The sequence below is a fragment of the Peromyscus californicus genome, unplaced genomic scaffold, assembly GCF_007827085.1.
Source record: "Peromyscus californicus insignis strain IS unplaced genomic scaffold, ASM782708v3 Scaffold_8__1_contigs__length_139910024, whole genome shotgun sequence".
NCBI lineage: Eukaryota > Metazoa > Chordata > Mammalia > Rodentia > Cricetidae > Peromyscus > Peromyscus californicus.
The window spans coordinates 105333900-105353081 of record NW_026294606.1 but is presented as its reverse complement, the minus strand read 5'-3'; the positions used below and the strand labels follow the sequence as shown (position 1 = coordinate 105353081).

General features: G+C 47.6%; 1 protein-coding gene across 2 annotated transcripts; it reads right to left on the bottom strand.

The window, feature by feature from the left end:
* Positions 1–11595: 11595 nt before the first annotated feature.
* Positions 11596–18901, bottom strand: LOC128103502 (dipeptidase 2-like). Of its 2 annotated transcripts, none has more exons than XM_052727963.1 (11): positions 18788–18901; positions 17730–18021; positions 17092–17218; positions 16675–16804; positions 16448–16589; positions 16120–16189; positions 15830–16006; positions 15387–15471; positions 12861–12936; positions 12019–12154; positions 11596–11908 (listed from the first exon to the last, which is right to left on the bottom strand). In XM_052727963.1, the coding sequence occupies exons 2-11, from the start codon at positions 17957–17959 to the stop codon at positions 11669–11671; spliced, it is 1413 nt and encodes a 470-aa protein (XP_052583923.1). In that variant the 5' UTR covers positions 17960–18021; positions 18788–18901; the 3' UTR covers positions 11596–11668. The 2 variants fall into 2 exon arrangements, with proteins under 2 accessions (XP_052583923.1, XP_052583922.1); XM_052727962.1 differs by having other exon boundaries at positions 18781–18889.
* Positions 18902–19182: the final 281 nt, after the last annotated feature.

The window sequence follows — 19182 nt, the reverse complement described above, 5'->3', positions numbered from 1 at the left end:
CTGGGAACCATAGTAACAGAAATAAGAAAGACCCAGCCACAGTAGGGTGGAAGTTGGGAACAGACTTCCAAAAGTTGTCCTCTGACCTCAATAGGAATGTCGTGGTATGTAGTCACTGCCCCCTTTCTTTCACACACATACTCATAATAAAATAACTTTTTACAAAGGAAATGAAAAATAAAGGATGAAATTCAGTGGTAGAGTGAGTACCTAGCAAGTATGATGGCCTAGGTTTAAACCCACTACCATATTTAAGTAGATAAGGACATTTTAAAAAACTATCTTCTGCGGGTAGTGGTGGTTCACACCTTTAACCCCAGCACTTGGGAGGCTGAGTCAGGTGGATCTCTATGAGTTGAGGGTCAGCCTGATCTACAAAGAGAGTTCCAGGACAGACACAGAGAAATCCTGTCTCAAAAACAAATGAAAAACAAAACAAAAAAACCTATTTTCTTAGCTAAGTATAGTGGCACATACCTTTAATCCTAGCACCAAGGAAGCTGAGGTGAGTAGCTCTCTGAGATAGAGGCTAGCCTGAGTCTGCAGAGTGAGTTCCAGGCTAGCCAGGGCTGCAGAGGGAGACCCTGTCTTAAAAAAAAAATCTATCTTCTGGGCTGGAGAGATGGCTCAGAGGTTAAGAGTACTGACTGCTCTTCTAGAGGTCCTGAGTTCAATTCCCAGTAACCACATGGTGGCTCACAACCATCTATAATGAGATCTGGTGCCCTCTTCTGGCATGTAGGCAGAACACTGTGTACATAATAAACCTTTTAAAAAATCTTGAAGGCAAAAAAACATTTGGACGATATCAAAGAGGGTTGGGAGAGCACTCCAGTGGAAGATCACATACCTAGAAGGATTGAAGTCTGGATTTGATAACTAGTAAACCTCTCTCCACCCCATAAATGGCAAGGATCCAGGGAGGCTGTAAGTGCAAGCAAATGAGACCTACCTTTGGGTTGTTTCTTCCTCTGGGGACATACGGAGCCAAAGACCCACATTCAACATGAAGGGCACCCTGATAAATACGTTCTTTTTTTTTTTTTTAAAGATTATTTATTTATTTAGAAGAGGACGTCAGATCTCACTACAGATGGTTGTGAACCACCATGTGGGTGCTGGGAATCGAACTCAGGACCTCTGGAAGAACAGCCAGTGCTCTTAACCTCTGAGCCATCTCTCCAGCCCAAATACGTTCTTTGTTTTGAGCTGGAACATGAGAAACACATCCTAGGAAGATAGATGATTCAGAATTAGTGTCCCTAGGCATGCTACAATCATGTTTAACAAGCAATTACTTCTTTTTTTTTAAGATCTATTTATTTATTATGTACACAGTGTTCTGTCTGCATGTATACCTGCACGCCAAAAGAGGGCACCAGATCTCTTTATAGATGGTTCTGAGCCATCATGTGGTTGCTGGGAATTGAACTCTGCGCCTCTGGAAGATCAACCAGTGCTCTTAACCTCTGAGCCATCTCTCCAGCCCCAATTACTTCTTTTCTTATTCTTCTCTCGTACATTACATACTGACTGCAGTTCCCCCTCCCTCCACACCTCCCAGTCCACCTCCCCCCATCTCCCCTCTCCCCCATATCCACTCCTCCTCCGTTTCCCTTCAGAAAAGAACAAGCCTTCCAGGGATATCAACTGAACATGGCATAACAATTTACAATAAGACCAGGCACAAACCCTCGTATCAAAGCTGGGCAAGGCAACCCAGTAGGAGGAAAAGGATCCCAAGAGCAGGCAAAAGAGTCAGAGACACCCCCACTCCCACTGTTAGGAGTCCCACAAGAATACCAAGCTACACAACCATAACATATATGCAAAGGACCTATCTCAGACCCATACAGGCTCCATGATTTCTGATTCAGTCTCCGTGAGCCCCTATGAGCCCTGCTTAATTGATGCTGTGTGCTGTATTCTTATGGTGTCCTTGGCCTCTCTGACTTCTACAATCCCCCACTCCCACCCCACCCCAACCCCCTTCAGCAGGGTTCCCCGAACTCCACCTAATGTTTGGCTGTGGGTATCTGCATCTGCTAAGTAATAACTTCTTAACTTCTGGTAGAGCGACCTAATCTCTGCTAAATGATGCAAACGATGCTGGGACTTGAACTCCTGGAATCACAATGCTTAGACTCCTTGCCAAAGGGTCACTCAGCAGACATTGGCAGAGGAGGAAAGCAGAGTGTCTTTCTTGTTCCTGTTCTTCTCATCATTCTCAAGAGTAGCAGTTGGCTCTACTTGTCAGTTTCTTTGGGCTGTCACAAACCAGCCTTGGCATTAGAGCATCTCTACCTGCAGGGCAGACTTAGAGCCCCATGACATGGATATGCTAGTATGTGCCTATAATTCCAATACTCAGGAGGCTGAGACAGGAGGATTGTCACAAGTCTGAAGATAGCCTGGATTACATAGCAAGATTGTCTCAAAAAAGAAAAAAAATAATTAAAAAAATTAAGCTCCAGCACCATAAGGCCCTTTAAGTATCTAGTTCCCACAAGCACCCCACCTTTTCCTGCTTCTACAATCTAGAAAGGTGCATACAACTTCCAAATTCCTCTTCTGAGCTCACTTCAGTGGCACCTTTGTGCCTTTCTGGCAACTATGTAATCAGATCCCTCTATTTTAAATGCCAAGATGCATTTAAATGCAGCTGGGCACAGTAGTTTATGCCCATAATCCTGGCAATTGGAAGCCTGAGGCAGGAAAAGTGCCTTGAATTAAAGGGCATTCTGAACTACACAATGACTTTAGGCCAAGCTAGGCTCTAGACTTTGTTTCAAAATAAACAAAGCCTAAGCGATAAATAAATCAAAAATTAAAAATAAAGACAACACTATTAAAACTTACTAAACACCGAGTGGTAGTGGTGTCTCCAAAACTACATAGAGAGACCCTGTCTCAAAAAACCAAAACAGCCGGGCGGTGGTGGCACACGCCTTTAATCCCAGCATTCGGGAGGCAGAGCCAGGCGGATCTCTGTGAGTTCGAGGCCAGCCTGGTCTCCAAAGCGAGTTCCAGGAAAGGCGTAAAGCTACACAGAGAAACCCTGTCTCGAAAAACCAAAATAAATAAATAAATAAATAAAAAACCAAACCAAAACAAAACTTACTAAATGCCAGTTCACATAAAGCCAAAAATGGAGCCTGAAGCAAAAGGAAGAAATTGTTCTAATAGGTTGCACAGGCTGTTATGTGAGTGTGTGTAGGAGAGGCAGGACGGATGCTAGTCCATTAGCCAACCCCACCCATCTATATATGGAACAAGGGTGGATTGAACATCCATCATATGCCATCCAGTGCTCTTGAAGTCACTTGGAAACTAAAAGATGAGACAAACTGGACTGATGGAGTACACCTGTAATGTCAGAACCCCAGAAGCAGAAGCAAAATGATCCTAGCAAAGTTGAGGCTAGCCTAGTCTATATACTGAACTCCAAGCTATCCAGGGATACATAGCAAGACTTTGTCCTTAAAAAAAAAAGAAAGAAATAGGGCGGGCACTGGTGGTGTGGTGGCTCATGCCTATAATCCCAGCACTTGTTAATCTGATAAAAGGATCAAGGCCAGCTTGGACCACAGTGGATTGTGTGCAAACCTGGAGCCATATAGCCCTGCCTGGAAGAAAGAAAAATAAGCGCCGTTCTGTTAGACAAAGTGATCAAGAGAAGGCTTCAGCAGAGACGGTAGCGAGGGAGTCATGGGAGCTGGAGAGAAAGCTTTCCTGGAGGAAACAGCGTGTACAAATCCTGTGAGACGGAAATGAGGCCGACCTGTTCCAGCCGCAGTGGAAAGGACTAATATGGCCAGTGAGGAAAGATACAGAGGAATGGATGATGTGATTGGAGTAGGTGTTGGACAGGCTACAGCGGGCTTTGATGAAGAGGGCTGCTTTTGTCTTAGGTCTGAAGGGAAGTTATAGGAGGAACCTAAACAAGATAGTTAAGAACTCTGATGTAGATGCTGAGAAGGTTATTACGGCTGCAGCAAGCTATGCGATAAGGTGATGAGTGTGGACAAAGGAAAGTCTCTCAGCAGTAAGGCAGACAGTCACTCCTAAGGAAGGGGAAGGAGGACTGTCAGCAGAGAAGGAACAGCATAGAGTTGGGGGTGTGTATTCCAAGAATCCCCACATCAGCAACCTGGACCAGGAGGCAGCTACCATAAGCAACTCACCATCTTTAGTACTAGTCAGCCTACCCTGGAGACAGCACAGGGGCCAGAGCAGTAAGACTGATGCTTCTTCCTCAGGCAAGACCAGGAGGTTCCTATACCCTTAGCTAGAGGGTAGAGGTACAGGCCCTGGGGCTCCCAGAGTCTTCTCAATGAAAGTCTCTATTAGCCCACCTCTGCTAACTGGTGTGATGGAAACCAATTTGGGGTTACTGGAGAGACCCAGCAGGATGGCAATTGTGAAACAGGAGACAAAAACAAAACAAACAAGCAAACAAACTCACTTGGGGCTCTTAAGAGGGGCTGAGGAGATGACTCAGTGCTTAAGAGCACTTGCTCTTCCAGAAGACCCGGGTTCAATTCCCAGCACCCACATGGCAGGTGACATAAAATAATTAATTTAAAAGAGGGATGCTAGATCCTAGCACTCACACTAGTTTTTAGGGTGAAGGCCCAGAAATACAGAGCTAAAAGCTTCCAATAGCTGACCACATTGGTGCATGTCTGTAGTCCAGCTACTTAGGAGGCTGAAGCAGGAGGATTGCCTGAGGCACAACCTGAAGGATAGGTTAAGTAATAGAAGGCTTCCACACCTCGAAACGAACAGGTAAATAAAAACTTCCCCAAGTTACCAGTATACAGGAATCAAGGAACAGAGGAACACACTCAGTGACACTGTAGGATGTAATTAGTAAACTCAAAAACATGGAAAATGGGGTGAGAGAAGCTGGGGGAGGGGAAACTGTGACAGAATACAGCATATGAAAAAATATCTTCAATAAAAAATTAAAAGACGCCGGGCGGTGGTGGCACACGCCTTTAGTCCCAGCACTCGGGAGGCAGAGGCAGGTGGATCTTTGTGAGTTCGAGGCCAGCCTGGTCTACAGAGCGAGATCCAGGAAAAGGCACAAAGCTACACAGAGAAACCCTGTCTTAAAAAACCAAAAAAAAAAAAAAAAAAAAATTAAAAGACAACAAAACAAAACACATAGAAAATACTAAGGACAAACCCAGTAATCTTTTCCGATGTCCGTTTCGTACTGGGTGTGATAGTGCACTCCTTTAATCCCAATGCTCCACTGAACAGGCAAGTGGATCTCTGTGAGTTCGAGGCCAGCATGGTTTACATAGAGAGTTCCAGGACAGCCAGGGCTATATTGTGAGACCCTGTCTCAAAAACAAAACAAAGCCAATCGCAAGGAAACATTAATTCTTTTTAAGGGGGAAGACCCACCTACAGATTAAGTCATGACAACTGCATACAATATGGAATAGCTTTCTAATACTAAGATTCAAAAAATCGGTTATAAAAATTGGGCAGTCATGGAAATTTGAACTTGATAGTTTAGAACAATGATGATTTATGAAGCTGGCAGAGTGATACCTGTAATCCTAGTACTTGGGAGACTGAGGCAGAATTGCAGTGAGTTTGAGGTCACCCTGGGGTGCATAGTAATTTCTGTTCCAATCTGAGTTAGAAAGTGAGACTCTGTGCAAAACAAACAAAGGAATGAATGAATGAATGAATAAATAAAAGCACCCAGCACTTGAAAGGCAGAAGCAAGGTGAGTTCCTTGACAGCCAGAGCTAATGAGACCCTGTCTCAAAACAAAACAAAACAAATAAAAAAATATTGTTAGCTTTTTTTTTTTTTTGGTTTTTCGAGACAGGGTTTCTCTGTGTAGCTTTGCGCCTTTCCTGGTACTCGCTTTGGAGACCAGGCTGGCCTCGAACTCACAGAGATCCACCTGGCTCTGCCTCCCGAGTGCTGGGATTAAAGGCGTGCGAAACCACCGCCCGGCTGTTAGCTTTTTAAAGATACTTTAATAATGTGATGAGTTTGTTTGTTTGTTTGTATTTTAGGGTCTCTGACTTTTTTTACACATGCTTAAATATGGATGAAATAAATGTCTGTGATTTACCTTAACCTTTTCTTTTCAGAGCTGTTGCTCAAATCCAGGGCTCTGGACATGATAGGCAAGCATCCTGCTACTGAGCCAGATGCTTCTAAGTGCTGGGATTATAGCTGTGTGCCAGCAGACCTGGAGTCTCTTTTTTTTTTTTTTTTTTTTTTTTTTTTTAAGACAGCATCTCATGTAGCACAGGCTGGCCTCATATTCAGTATGTAGCCAAGGATGACCTTGAATTGATGATCCTCTCAATTCCACCTCCCAAATGAAAGAATTTGAAGACTGTGCCCACCCTAGCCATGTTTGCACAATGCTGAGGAAGGAAACTGGGACTTTGCGAATGCTAGGTGAACACTCTGAGACAGCCACAGGCACGGCCTCATCCTCAGCCCCACTGAGGACTCTTAGATTCTCTTGAGTCCTCAACTGTAGAAGGATGAGAGTTCCATCAGTGTACTCTTGGGTCAGAATAAAGTCAAGAAAAGCCTGTCTGGCCAGGCATGGTGGTGCATGCCTTTAATCACAACCAGGGTGGGAAGAGTTCTTAACGAATTCATCTTACACCGTTTTTCCAAACATACTCATTTAAAGCTCAGAAACAGCAGACCTTTAGAAGTCCCTCTCATTTGCGGGAGGAGAAACACGGGGGTTCAACTGCAGCTAGCTTGAGGTTCCGCCATTCTTTATGGAGATGGGCCACACATGCTGGCCTCCCACAGCTGCCACTGGCTCCCCAGAAGCCAAGGGCTTTTACAGAAGCACCCTTCAAGGGCACCCATAGCAGTGACAGGCAGAGCTGTGTCTGGGATGCCAAGCAGATAGGAGGGCTTCAGCCAGAACCAGAGAGGGACGTGAGAGGAAGGGCTCTGCAGCACAGAGCACAGAGCAGAAGTGACTGACGAGTTCTGGTTTTCTCTGCAGCACCCGTGCCTCCCACAGCTCCTCCTTCCCCGGGATACTACCATGTCCTCTACAAAGAGCATGCACAAGCCCAGATGGCCTGGCATGGAGAGACATACTGCCTGATTGGAGGCTACCGTGTCTATGGGGATGCTCCGCTGGCCACCCCTGCAAAGGCTGAGGAAGAGAAGCCAGCACCCAGGCGGGCTCTCAAGAGACAGAGAGTTCAGGAGGAGTCAGACCAAGATCTAGGGTGTCCTAGTGCCAAAATTCCTCGCCTGAAAATGAACCATGGTGGCAAAGGGGTATCCCCATAGAAGCATGCTGCTTGAGCTTCTCTGCTGCCCAGAGGACAAGCCGTTAGCTGCCTCAGAGGGCTGAGCCCTCTTCAGCGATGACCTCCACTGACCACCGATGTAGACAGGACCGTAGCTGTTCTTTCTGCCCGTGCCCTCTCCAGTCAGGAACCCACTTGCATGCCAACTAGCCATGAGCAAGAAGCCTCAGAGAGAGGAGCAGCTGCTCTGAACAGCCCACCCTCCCTCAGTCTTCTAGAGTCTCTTCTTGGGCAGGAAAAAGGAACAGTCTGCTGTGAGTTGAGGGACAAGTGCAGAGAGAGGATACAGAGGGCCCAAGCTGGGGCTGTCTCTAGGAGTAGACCTCTGCTCTGAATCCTGCCAGCAGCCAGCAGCAGCACAAGCCAGGAGCGGCTGCACTTCCTAAAACTAGAAGCAAAAGCAGTGGCTGACCAAGGAGGCTCCTGCCTAAGTCTCAGGAGGCAGCTGAGGAGCCCCAGGGAGACCTGCTGGCTGGAGTGAGAACACTGTGGACGAAGTCCAGCAACCCTCCCTCCTCCTGCAGAGACAGACACTTTTCTTTATTTCCAGCCCATTTTGGAAACAGTAGGATCCTTTCTGCCCAATAAAATGTTTTTCTGTGACAGGGTTTGAGTTGAAATTCAACTTATTCAATGCTAAGCCTCAAACATCTCTCTTCTCTTAAAGTATATTCCTACACAGAGGACCTGGGATTTCTACCTTCAAAAAGGACACTTGACAGGTACATCTTCTTCTGTACGACTCTTACAAATGATGGTGATTCAAATGAGGCAAGACCCAGTTCTTTAAGAAATGGAAAGACAGGAGCCGGGCGGTGGTGGCGCACGCCTTTAATCCCAGCACTCGGGAGGCAGAGCCAGGCGGATCTCTGTGAGTTCGAGGCCAGCCTGGTCTCCAAAGCGAGTTCCAGGAAAGGCGCAAAGCTACACAGAGAAACCCTGTCTCGAAAAACAAAAAAAAACAAACAAACAAAAAAAATGGAAAGGTTGGGATGTACTCAGTGGTAGCCTGTGCACTTTAATATGCACGAGCGCCGGGCGGTGGTGGTACACACCTGTAATCCCAGCACTCGGGAGGCAGAGGCAGGCGGATCTCTGTGAGTTCGAGGCCAGCCTGGGCTACAGAGTGAGTTCCAGGATAGGCTCCAAAGCTACACAGAGAAACCCTGTCTAGAAAAACCAAAAAAAAAAAAAAAAAAACCCAAAAAACAAACACACAAAAAACCAATTTGACCAGCTCCTCTAATGCATTTTTAAATTGCAAACATTTTCAGAAAATTAAATTGTTGAATACATAGTACAAAAACTAAAAGTAAGTGCATTGAAATTCACATTATTTGGGCCAAGAAGAAGGCTCAGTTGCTGATGTGCCTGAGGTGCAAGCATGGGAACCTAAATTCAACCTCTAGAACCCATAATTAAAACAAAACACAGTGAGTGCTGTTTGTGCTGGTCGTCCCAGCTCTGCAGAGGTGGGGACAGGTGGACCCCTGAGGTTCCCTGCTCAGCCAGTCTCGCCGACGTGGGGGTTCCAGGCCCTCAGAGACCCGGTCTCACAAAAAGGGTGGCTGGCTCCTGAAAAAGCATCTGAGGTTTACGTCTGACCTCCACATGCATACCCACCCACACATGAACCCTCCAACCCACCACATTATTTTATATTTATATAGTTCATTTAAACCCAAATCAGAATTTATTATATTTTACATTGCTTGCTGGCTTCCCCCCACCCCACAATCTCACTCTGTAGCGAAGCTGGCTTGGAATTCACTGTGAAGACCAGGTTGGCCTTGAACTCTTGTCAATCCTTCTACCTCAGTCTACTAAGTACTGGGATTACAAACATAAGCCACAACAGCAATATTGTTTTTCTTTTTCTTTCTTTTTTTTTTTTTTCAGTTTTTTGAGACAAGTTTTCTCTGTGTAGCCCTGGCTGTTCTGGAACTTGCTCTGTAGACCAGGCTGGTCTTGAACTCATACAGATCTGCCTGCCTCTGCCTCCCAAGTGCTGGGATTAAAGGCATGAGCCACCACAGCCTGGCTATTTTTTCCTTTCTTAATAGAAGCAAATTCAACAACTTTACAAAACCCTACTTTTTTTTTTTTTTTTTTTTGGTTTTTCGAGACAGGGTTTCTCTGTGTAGCTTTGCGCCTTTCCTGGAACTCACTTGGTAGCCCAGGCTGGCCTCGAACTCACAGAGATCCGCCTGGCTCTGCCTCCCGAGTGCTGGGATTAAAGGCGTGCGCCACCACCACCCGGCCAAAACCCTACTTTTTTTTTGTTTACCTCCTATTCATTCTTTCTTATTTCTGTTTGTGTGTGCATGTGGGTGGGGGTATGTAGGTATTTGCATGTGTATTTGTGTATATGTTTGTATATGTCTGAGCTCAATCTCAGTGTTCTTCCTCAGGAGCATCCCCTGTGAGTTTGTGTTGTTTGTCTTTAGACAGGGTCTCCCATCTGATCTGGAGTTTGGGGATTAGGTTAGGCTGTCTGTCTGTCTGGTCAGTGAGACCCATGGATCTGTCAGTCTCCAACTCTCCAGTTACAGCTCTGAGGGGAAAGGCTTCCTCTATGGAAGTGTTACAGCTCTGAGGGGAAAGCTATCCTGGCAGTCCTGAGCCAAGGAATACTACAAAGTCACACTGCACAACAAACCTCACACAAGAAATTTATTGGGAGAGACACAAGAGGGTGGCTGCCTCTGCTTGGGTGAAAAGAAGCAGGACACTGAGCTGGAAACCAAGCCGGACAGGCTTATGTAGGGTTTCTTGAGGGAGGAGTTTTCCAGGGTAGAGATTTCCAGGGTGGGGATTGGTGAGATTTCAAGCCAAGCTCAGGGATTGGTGAGGTTTGGTAGGTTTTCAAACCCGGAAGTGGTCTTAGACCTTTTACTCTATACATATCATAATGCCATAACAATGGGCTTTCCTCTTTCCTTTTTTCCTTTTTCTTTTTTCCCCTTTCCCCTTTCCTTCCCTTTCCCTTCCGTCCCTTCCCCTCCCCTCCCCCTTCCTTCCTTCCTTCCTTCCTTCCTTCCTTCCTTCCTTCCTTCCTTCCTTCCTTCCTCCCTTCCTTCTTTTTTCTTTCTTTAATGTGTAAAAGTATTTTGCCTGCATGTATATATGTGTATCACATGTGTGCCTGGTGCCCATGGAGGTCAGAAGAAGGTGTTGGATCTCCTGGAACAAGTTATGTATGGTTGTGAGCCACTGTTTGGCTGCTGAGAATCAAAAACAATTACTCAGGAAGAGCATCCAGTGCTCTTAACTACTGAGCCATCTCCAGCCCTGGGGCTTTTTATTTGTTTTGTTTTTCGAGACAGGGTTTCTCTGTGTAACACTGGCTGTTCTGGAATTTGCTTTTTAGACCAGTCTGGCCTCGAACTCAAGGTGTGCACCAACACGCTTGGTTGGGGCTTTTTAAATTTTGAGTTTGAGGAATTGAATTCAGGTCCTCATGCTTGCACTTTACTGACTGAGGTATCTTCCCAGCTCTCATTTTTTTATTTGTTTATTTTTCTTATGAGACATGTTCCCATGTATCACAGTCTGGTTACATAGTTCAGGCTGACCTTGACATTTCTGCTCTTCCTGCCTCTGCCTCTCAAGTGCTGGAGTCACAGGTATGCATCACCAAGCCTGGTTTTATGCAGTGCTGGGGGTCAAACCCTCCTGGCAAGGCAAGCACTCTACCAACTAAGCTACATCAGCACCCCAGTATTATCTCTTACTGTTATCTATTATTATTACTGCAGTTGCTATTAATTTCCACTCAGGCCCTGGGAGTGGGGTGGAATGGATGCCTAAATAGTTTGTACCTGGTAGAGAGGAACTTCCTGGGTGGGGCCTGAGAGATCACCACATCAAAATTAGTCCAACCATCAAACAGTCCCATCACCCACTATGTGTTGTGGGCTTTGTCCAAAGAAGAATGAAGGTTATTCATGATCCAGTGAGATTCCCTTCTTAGGAATCTAAAGAATTCTCTGAGAGATTGTATGGTGGGAGTCAGTGGTTCAGTTTGTGGATTGAGATGAAATACTCAGAAAGACCCCTAAATTCTAGACCTCTTCCCTGAAGCCAGACCCACCCCACTGGCTTCATCTGGTGCTGACCCCAACCACCTGGGTTGTGCAGATCACTCACAACTTCCTTGAGCAAATGGTGACTGAAATGCCACGTTCCGCAGAGTCTGTGTTACCCTACTCTATCACAGAGGACACTCACATCTGTTTCTACATTAAAAAAACATTTACTTCCAGAAAATGCCCTGCACAAGCAGAGGAGGTTCCAGGGTACCAGAATGACATCTGGGAGGACTGCATGGATCACCAAAGTCATACAATAAAGCCTAAAAAGGTTACAATGGTGAGGCATGACACTATGCAAGGAGAAGATTTTGAGTGTGAACACTTGGATGATAACTTGAGCGTATGATGTGTTGAGGTCTCTGATTGGTTCTCTCCTTGATACTGTTTCTGATGAAGTTGTGGCAAGACGGAGTGACAGGCACTGTCCAGCTGCTCCTCTGGAATCATGTCCTCCAAAGGACGTTGCCGTCTGTTTTTCTCCCGTACCTGGGGGTGACAGTTGTCAGTCAGCAGTTCTTCCAGGTCTCTTGTAGCCCATGATGTTATGGAAGCACCTGTTCAGACCCCGGGCACCGCTCTCTTGCCATCCTGCATACCTGTTCCACCTGTCCGAAGACCCGAAGCAGGTTTCCTCGAAGGACACCTTGCAGCTCCTGTTCACTCCAGCCCCGCCTCAGCAACTCCTCGATGAGCACTGGGTATGTAGACACGTCCTCCAGCCCCTGAGGGAACCTGTGTAGTCACCAGCAGGTGAGCCTCAGACCGGTATCCTAATCCAACTGAAAACTTCCACTCTATCTGAGATGCATCCTCAGCAATGGTCATGCGTGGGAATGGAGACTAGGAAGGAGGAAGTAGTTTGCTCCAGTCCTAATCCTTCAGAGGAAGTCTCAAACCTCTTTAAAAAATTGGGGTTGGGATTTAGCTCAGTGGTAGAGCACTTGCCTAGCAAGCGCAAGGCCCTGGGTTCGGTCCTCAGCTCTGGTGGGGTGGGGGGAATATACAGTGCTGAGCCAGGCGGTGGTGTCTCATGCTTTTAATCCCAGCACTTGAGAGGCAGAGGGAGGCGGATCTCTGTGAGTTCGAGGCCAACCCGGTCTACAGAGCGAGTTCCAGGACAGCCAGGGCTACACAGAGAAACCCTGTCTCAACAACAACATAAACTACAACAACAACAACAGGCAGAGAAGACAGCCAGCCCACACCAGACCTTGCTGACAGCTCAGAGGGAATGAATGGGTCTGTAACAGGTGCATGTGCTAGATAGACGAGCTTTCTCAGAGTATCTTAGTGGGGGCCTTGGGCTGAAGACATACAGGAGAGCTCAGGAAAGAGACGCTGGGGATGGAGAGATGTCAAATGGGCAAAGCCTCATAAAGGCTTTGAGGCCCTTGATGTGGTGAGAGCAGCTTCAGACCAGCCACAGAGGAGTACTCACTGTGCAGTGCCATCATAATCTCCACCAATCCCGATGAACTCGGATCCAATGACTGCCTTGATGTGGTCAAAGTGATCTGGGGAGATGGACAGTCAGCAGAATGGGGCTTCCAGGGGGAGAGTGGCCCTGGAACTAGGCTTGGCTGATCCCGTTCCTCCTCTGATTACAGTCTAAGATTTTTACTTCTTTTTGTACATTAAGCCATGACTTCACAGGGAACAGGCTCCAGCAGCTTGGGCTCCTTCCCATCAGTTCACACAAAGTGAACATCTCTGGGTGGAGGAGACTGGCGCTTCAGTTGACCTTTCTCAGGCGTCCTTTTCTTTCATTTTTCTCTTTTGTTTTTCTTGTTCTCCTTCACCCATTTCAGGAAGCTATCTTGGCTCTTACCTTAATATGCTCAATCTGAACACTTTCTTGGCAAGAATCTTGCCCTTGACTTGCTTGTTTACAACAAAGCCAACAGCATGCTGAGTGATATTGTAGACAGTTTTGCTAAGGTAACATTTAGGAGGTGCTCCTTTTTGATCAGTGGCTATCTCCTTGATGTCTACAATATCACCCTTCTTGTAGATTTGTATATATGTGGTCAAAGCAACAACTCTACATTTCTTTTCTTTCTTTTTTTTTCAGAGCTGAGGACCGAACCCAGGGCCTTGCCCTTGCTAGGCAAGCGCTCTACCACTGAGCTAAATCCCCAACCCCTCTACATTTCTTAAAAGGCCTAGAGAGAGCTGGAGAGATGGCTCAGTGGTTAAAAGCAGTGTCTGCTCTTTCAGAGGACCTGAGTTGGGTTCAATTTCCAGCACCCACGTGCTCATCTGTATTTTCAGTTCCAGGGGATCTGATGCCCTCTTCTAGCCTCTGTGGGCACCAGGCATGTGTGTGGTGCACAGACATGCAGGCAAAACACCTACACACATAAAAATAAACTACTAATAAAAATCAAAACAGCCGGGTGGTGGTGGTCCACGCCTTTAATCCCAGCACTCAGGAGGCAGAGCCAGACGGATCTCTGTGAGTTCGAGGCCAGCCTGGACTACAGAGTGAGTGCCAGGAAAGGCGCAAAGCTACACAGAGAAACCCTGTCTCGAAAAACAAAACAACAACAACAACAACAACAAAAAAACAAAAAAAAAAAAAGAAAAGAAAAAAATCAAAACAAACGAACAAAAGGCCTGGAGGAATTACAGAAGGTGCCTTTCTCCTTCCCCTTTGTGTTTGTCATTCTGACAAACTTGAATCACTGGAAGATGGCTTCTGTGGCCCACACAGCTTTCTCTCATTAGTTACTCCACATACCTGGCACCTGAACTCACACAACTCACCTCAGGCTGGAGTGAAAGCATTTGGAGGGCCACTGATTTAGTTCATATCCAACCTAACTCATCTTTGATTCCAGTCTGGAAAACCTGGCAGGGCCTCCTTTGGACAAGGCTGAAGGCAGGGGTTGAGTGCTTTGGTAGCCCGTGCAGAAGCACAAAGAGTTGGCACATCACTTTAGAACTGACCCCAAGCCCGCTAACAAGGCAGTTTGGATTAGTTGACTCTGGTTCAAGGTAGTACTAAAGTGCTGTGTGTACTGTCTGTCCATCATGGGACTTTTTTAAACCTTACTATTATTATTATTTTTGAAACAGGGTTTCTCTGCATAACCCTGCCTATCCTGGAACTTGCTCTGTATTATCAACTTGGAGGTTAATCCGGGCCTTCATAGGAGGCAAGCACTCTACAAATGAAACTACAGCCTAAGCTCCATCATGGCATTTTTGTCTAAACTGTTAAGGCTGTGCTGACACCCTGAAGTCTTCAGGTCAAACTCAGCACTATTCAGAAAGCCTAGGAGGGAATTGTTTCTAAATCTTTTTTTTTTTTTTTTTTTTTTTCCGAGACAGGGTTTCTCTGTGTAGCTTTGTGCCTGTCCTGGAACTTGCTTTGTAGACCAGGCTGGCCTAGAACTCACAGAGATCCGCCTGGCTCTGCCTCCCGAGTGCTGGAATTAAAGGCGTGTGCCACTACTGCCCGGAGTTTCTAAATCTTTATTGCTGAGCGTGGGCCTTTTCTGGGATTTACCTCAGAAAGTGTAAGTTTTTTCCTTTCTTCCCGTCTCCCTCTTATCTACTTCTTGCCTTCCCTCCTTACTGAAGATGCTGATGTTTACAACTTGTTTTTCCTGTTACATTGTCCTTTCAAGCCGGGTGGTGGTGGTGGTGGTGGTGGCGGCGGCGGCGGCGGCGGCGGCGGCGGCGGCGGCGGCGGCAGCGCACGCCTGTAATCCCAGCACTCAGGAGGCAGAGGCAGGCAGATCTCTGTGAGTTCGAGGCCAGCCTGGTCTACAGAGTGAGTTCCAGGACAGGCTCCAAAGCTACAGAGAAACCCTGTCTCGAAAAACCAAAACAACAACAACAACAACAACAAAAAAATTGTCCCTTCAAAGGCCAATAAAGTTGTCTTTGGGCTTTAAAAAAAGAAAGAAAGGAAAATTAAAAAAAAGATATATCGAGAGGCAGGTTTCAGGAGACTCACCTCCCACAGTGGATACATTGGCTAACGGGTTGCACTGCAACACTCCTACAGAGAATGTCACCATCACGATGCCACCATTCTTCCTCTGCAAGGACGGTCAAAAGGGCACTCAGCTCGGTTCCCCAGCAAAATTATGTGCCTACCTGCCCCTGTGAGACAGCTTTGGGGGCCAGAGGGGATTTCACCTCTCCAGCCTGTGTCATTGAGCAAGGCTTGACTCTGATTTAGGTGATGTCTTGGCCCTAAATTTGAGGGATATAGGAATATTTATCTGCAACAACCTCCCCACCCCAGGTCCAAGGATTTAGGAGCAATGGACTATGGGTTTGTGAGACAGATTGCTCAATCTAGGGGCTGAGGGAATGGAGAGGACAAGGGTTCAGCTTCAAGGCCTCCTGGTTTGAATTTCTTGATTCAGGTTCCAGGGCTAGAAAGTTTCTCACCAGAAGCCGCAGGATGTCATCAGGAAGATTCCGAGCATTTCTGCACACACCCCTGGCAGCCGAGTGGGAGAAGATCACAGGTGCCTGGGACACTTCCAAGGCCCGCCGTGCAGTAGCATCGGAGACATGGGACAAATCAACCATCATGCCCAAGCGATTCATTTCTGCCACCACCTTCTGTGAGGGCAGGTTAGGAGGAAGGTTTCAGGGGTACATAGATGCATGCATTTATCAACCGGAAAAGGGGCATGTGCACTTGTGCGGAGTGGAGTATCCCTCAGGGTCCTTACTTCACCAAAGCTGGTCAGTCCTTTGACGCTGCTGTAGAATGAGTGGACGTCCTTAGATGAGCTCTCTGCCCTGCATGACAGGCAGAAGGCAATCTAATTGGTGGTCATGCCCTTCCAAATTCTTCACCCCTGCAACCCCACAGAGCTAATTAAAAAACAACCCAGATTGGACTGTGCCTGGCAACAGGAAGAAACCCTGTCTTGCTTTGTAAAACCCCAAATACCAGCCCCTGTATATGAGTCCCAGACGATAAGGGTAAATCTTGGTCTACGTCTACAAGGGCAGACTTCTGCCTCAGTGGCCTCACACCATCTGCACGGTGCTCACCAGGGTGTATTGCAGGTGTGTGTGAGCGTCAGGTAGCGCACCCCCAACTGGTAGAAACTTCGAAGCACAGACAGGCTGTTATCTAGTGAGTGGCCACCCTCCACACCAATCAGGCAGGCCAATTTCTGGGTGCTGTTCAGAGCTGTAGGCATAGGTCAGATGGTTATTTTTAGGAGCTAGCGTAGTAGCTTCATCCCGTCTCCAATACCCTGAAGAAGTCCACTTACCTTTAACTGAGGTCACAAGTTCCAGCTCAGAATAAGAGGCACACATTCTGTGAATGAGGTCGATCTGCTCCAGTGTGAGACGTAAGGCATCCCGGTCCTGGGTCTGGCATGGTATGTAAGCGGACCAGAACTGGAGACAAAGCCAGGGGTTGGTTTGTGCAAGGCAGCTAGCTACCTGGGCCTTTAACAGCTGCCAGACTCATGGGTCTAGAGACTACATATAATGAATGCACTGCTTGCTCTGCGGTACTTTCATACCCACCTGCAGGATTACTATTGACTCCACTAGCCACAGCATCCTATCATGGCTTTTTTTTAAAGTCTCTATAGTAACTGAATTCCCATCTGATTAACTTGTCATTTCTGGGGCCCCAATTTCTCCAACCTTCGCCAGCAGCTCTGCTGTGTGTGTGTTACCTGAGCTCCCACAAAGCCATCTCTAAGCCTATTCAGGCTGGTCTGGCCATGGGTGAAGTTTCTCAGGTTAGCATCCTGCAGCCCATTCCGGTAAAATTGCCTCAGGACAAGAGGCAGGTCGTTGTGGCTGCAGGAGAGTCAAGAAAGAAGTTAGGTCGAACAAAATGGGTTGAGTGGTTCTGCCTGTAATCCCAGCACTCAGAAGGCTAAGGCAGGAGCATCATTTAGAGTTTTCAGGTCAGTCTAGGATACTTAATGAGTTCTTGGAGGGGCCTGGGTTAGAGAGAGGGGTGCACGTATACACTCTCCCTCTCCCCTCACCCCCACACTCTCACTGAGAGAACATATGGCTCCACCTCTTTGGTTTCCAGGTCTAGCAGAAATTCTAACAGCTACTCCTAACCCACATTGTTACCCAGACCATACTGAGATAACTTAAAGCCTGGGCGAGGCTGGGGGTCCCTACCAGAGAAGGAGTGATAGAGGAGAAATGCCACCCACTGATAATAGGAGACAGCATCTAGAGGTGGGTAGTAGGAGGACCTTTATTATTCTGGCAGGCTCAGAACCCTCTGCAGCTCAGGAGTATGCTCAGCCCGGTTTCATTCTGACCGGTCTCCAAGCCATCCTTAACGCACCCGTCTACAAGCGGGAAGTCTTTCATCAGGGCTCTCGCGCGATCTCGCAGGTCTGGGAAACTGGGGTTGCCGGCAGTGGTTGGGGTGCTGAAAGTGCCGTCGGGCTTGGTGAGGGCTTTGGGGGTGCTTGGTGCATTGGAAGCACCAAAGATGCCAGGTTTGGTTTGGGTAGGTGTTAGAGACTGTGAAGGCCCGCACAGCAGCAGCACCAACAGGAACACCGAAAGCATCTTGCTCAGGGCGGGGCCAGCGAGCACCGCTTGAAGGTCGCACCGATGAAGGTCGCAAAAGCCTGAGAGAGACAGAAGGTGACCATATAATCGCGATCCTCAACTCAAGCCACGAAGAGACCAGGTCTAGTGAGAAGGGGGTTTGAGGTCAACTGATTGGAGACAGCTCGGTGCATAGCAAAGCAGCACAGCACGGACGGACGCCAGGGGGACCTACAGGCTGTTATCCCAGTCTGTAAGGACGCCTCCGCGGGCTGGGCTGAGGCCTGCAGCACTCACTCAGCTCCTGTGTGGGCGTCCTTTGTCCCAAGCCCTCTCTCCTGTTTCCTCTTCCCAGGGAGCCAGTCCCGGTGCTTGCTGCCTGCTTCTAGGGATTGTTCTCCAAGAAAGTGGACCTGTGGTGCTTCTTTCCACACAGTGAGAGTGAGCCCTTTGCAGACCACATCTTGTCCCTGACTGTAGCCTTCTCTGACGTCTTCGAGGGCCACAAGTGCCCCGTGACACTGCCCTCTCCGCCCTCCCTGCCATTCCTTGAAGACTCCAGGCAGCAATTGGAAACTACTCAGAGCACACACCTCCATACCCCACCCCCATTCTGTCATCATTCGAGGTGACCACTGCTCCCTTCTCCGTGAACGCTGTACCTGCCCAGGACTTTCACGATGAGTATCTGAGTGAGCAACTAGGTGGTTCGGGGAATACTTACTTAGTAGTACAGGAGCAAAGTCAATCAGCTAGTGAAATGGAAGGAAAGGAAACACTTCGCTCGGCAGCAGAGTCCCCACCCCAGCACCTTCTTCCCCCGGGGTCTGCAGACTGACCTCCTACCTCAGCGTGGACGCCAGGACAGAAGTTTGAGTCCCCAGGCCCGGCACTTGTGTCTAGTGGCTTCATACACCTTATCTGTGGCTCTGCGGCCTGAGCGCCGCTAGAAACTTCAAGGGTTTAGTTCCCTTCCTTGCAGGCTCCACCCTGTTGCCAGCCTTCATGCTCACCCTCTGTGCTTCCTCCAGGAACACCCCCAGCTGCACAAGCACACCCGTGAGTGCATGCGTGCGCATGCACACACACACACACACACACATACATACACACACACACACACACACACACACACACACACACACACACACACACACACTGGGCATGTGTTTTTTTGTAGCATCCCATCATTTAAAGCGCCTTCAAGAACTGTGCTCACACTCCACCAGAAAACTTTTTCT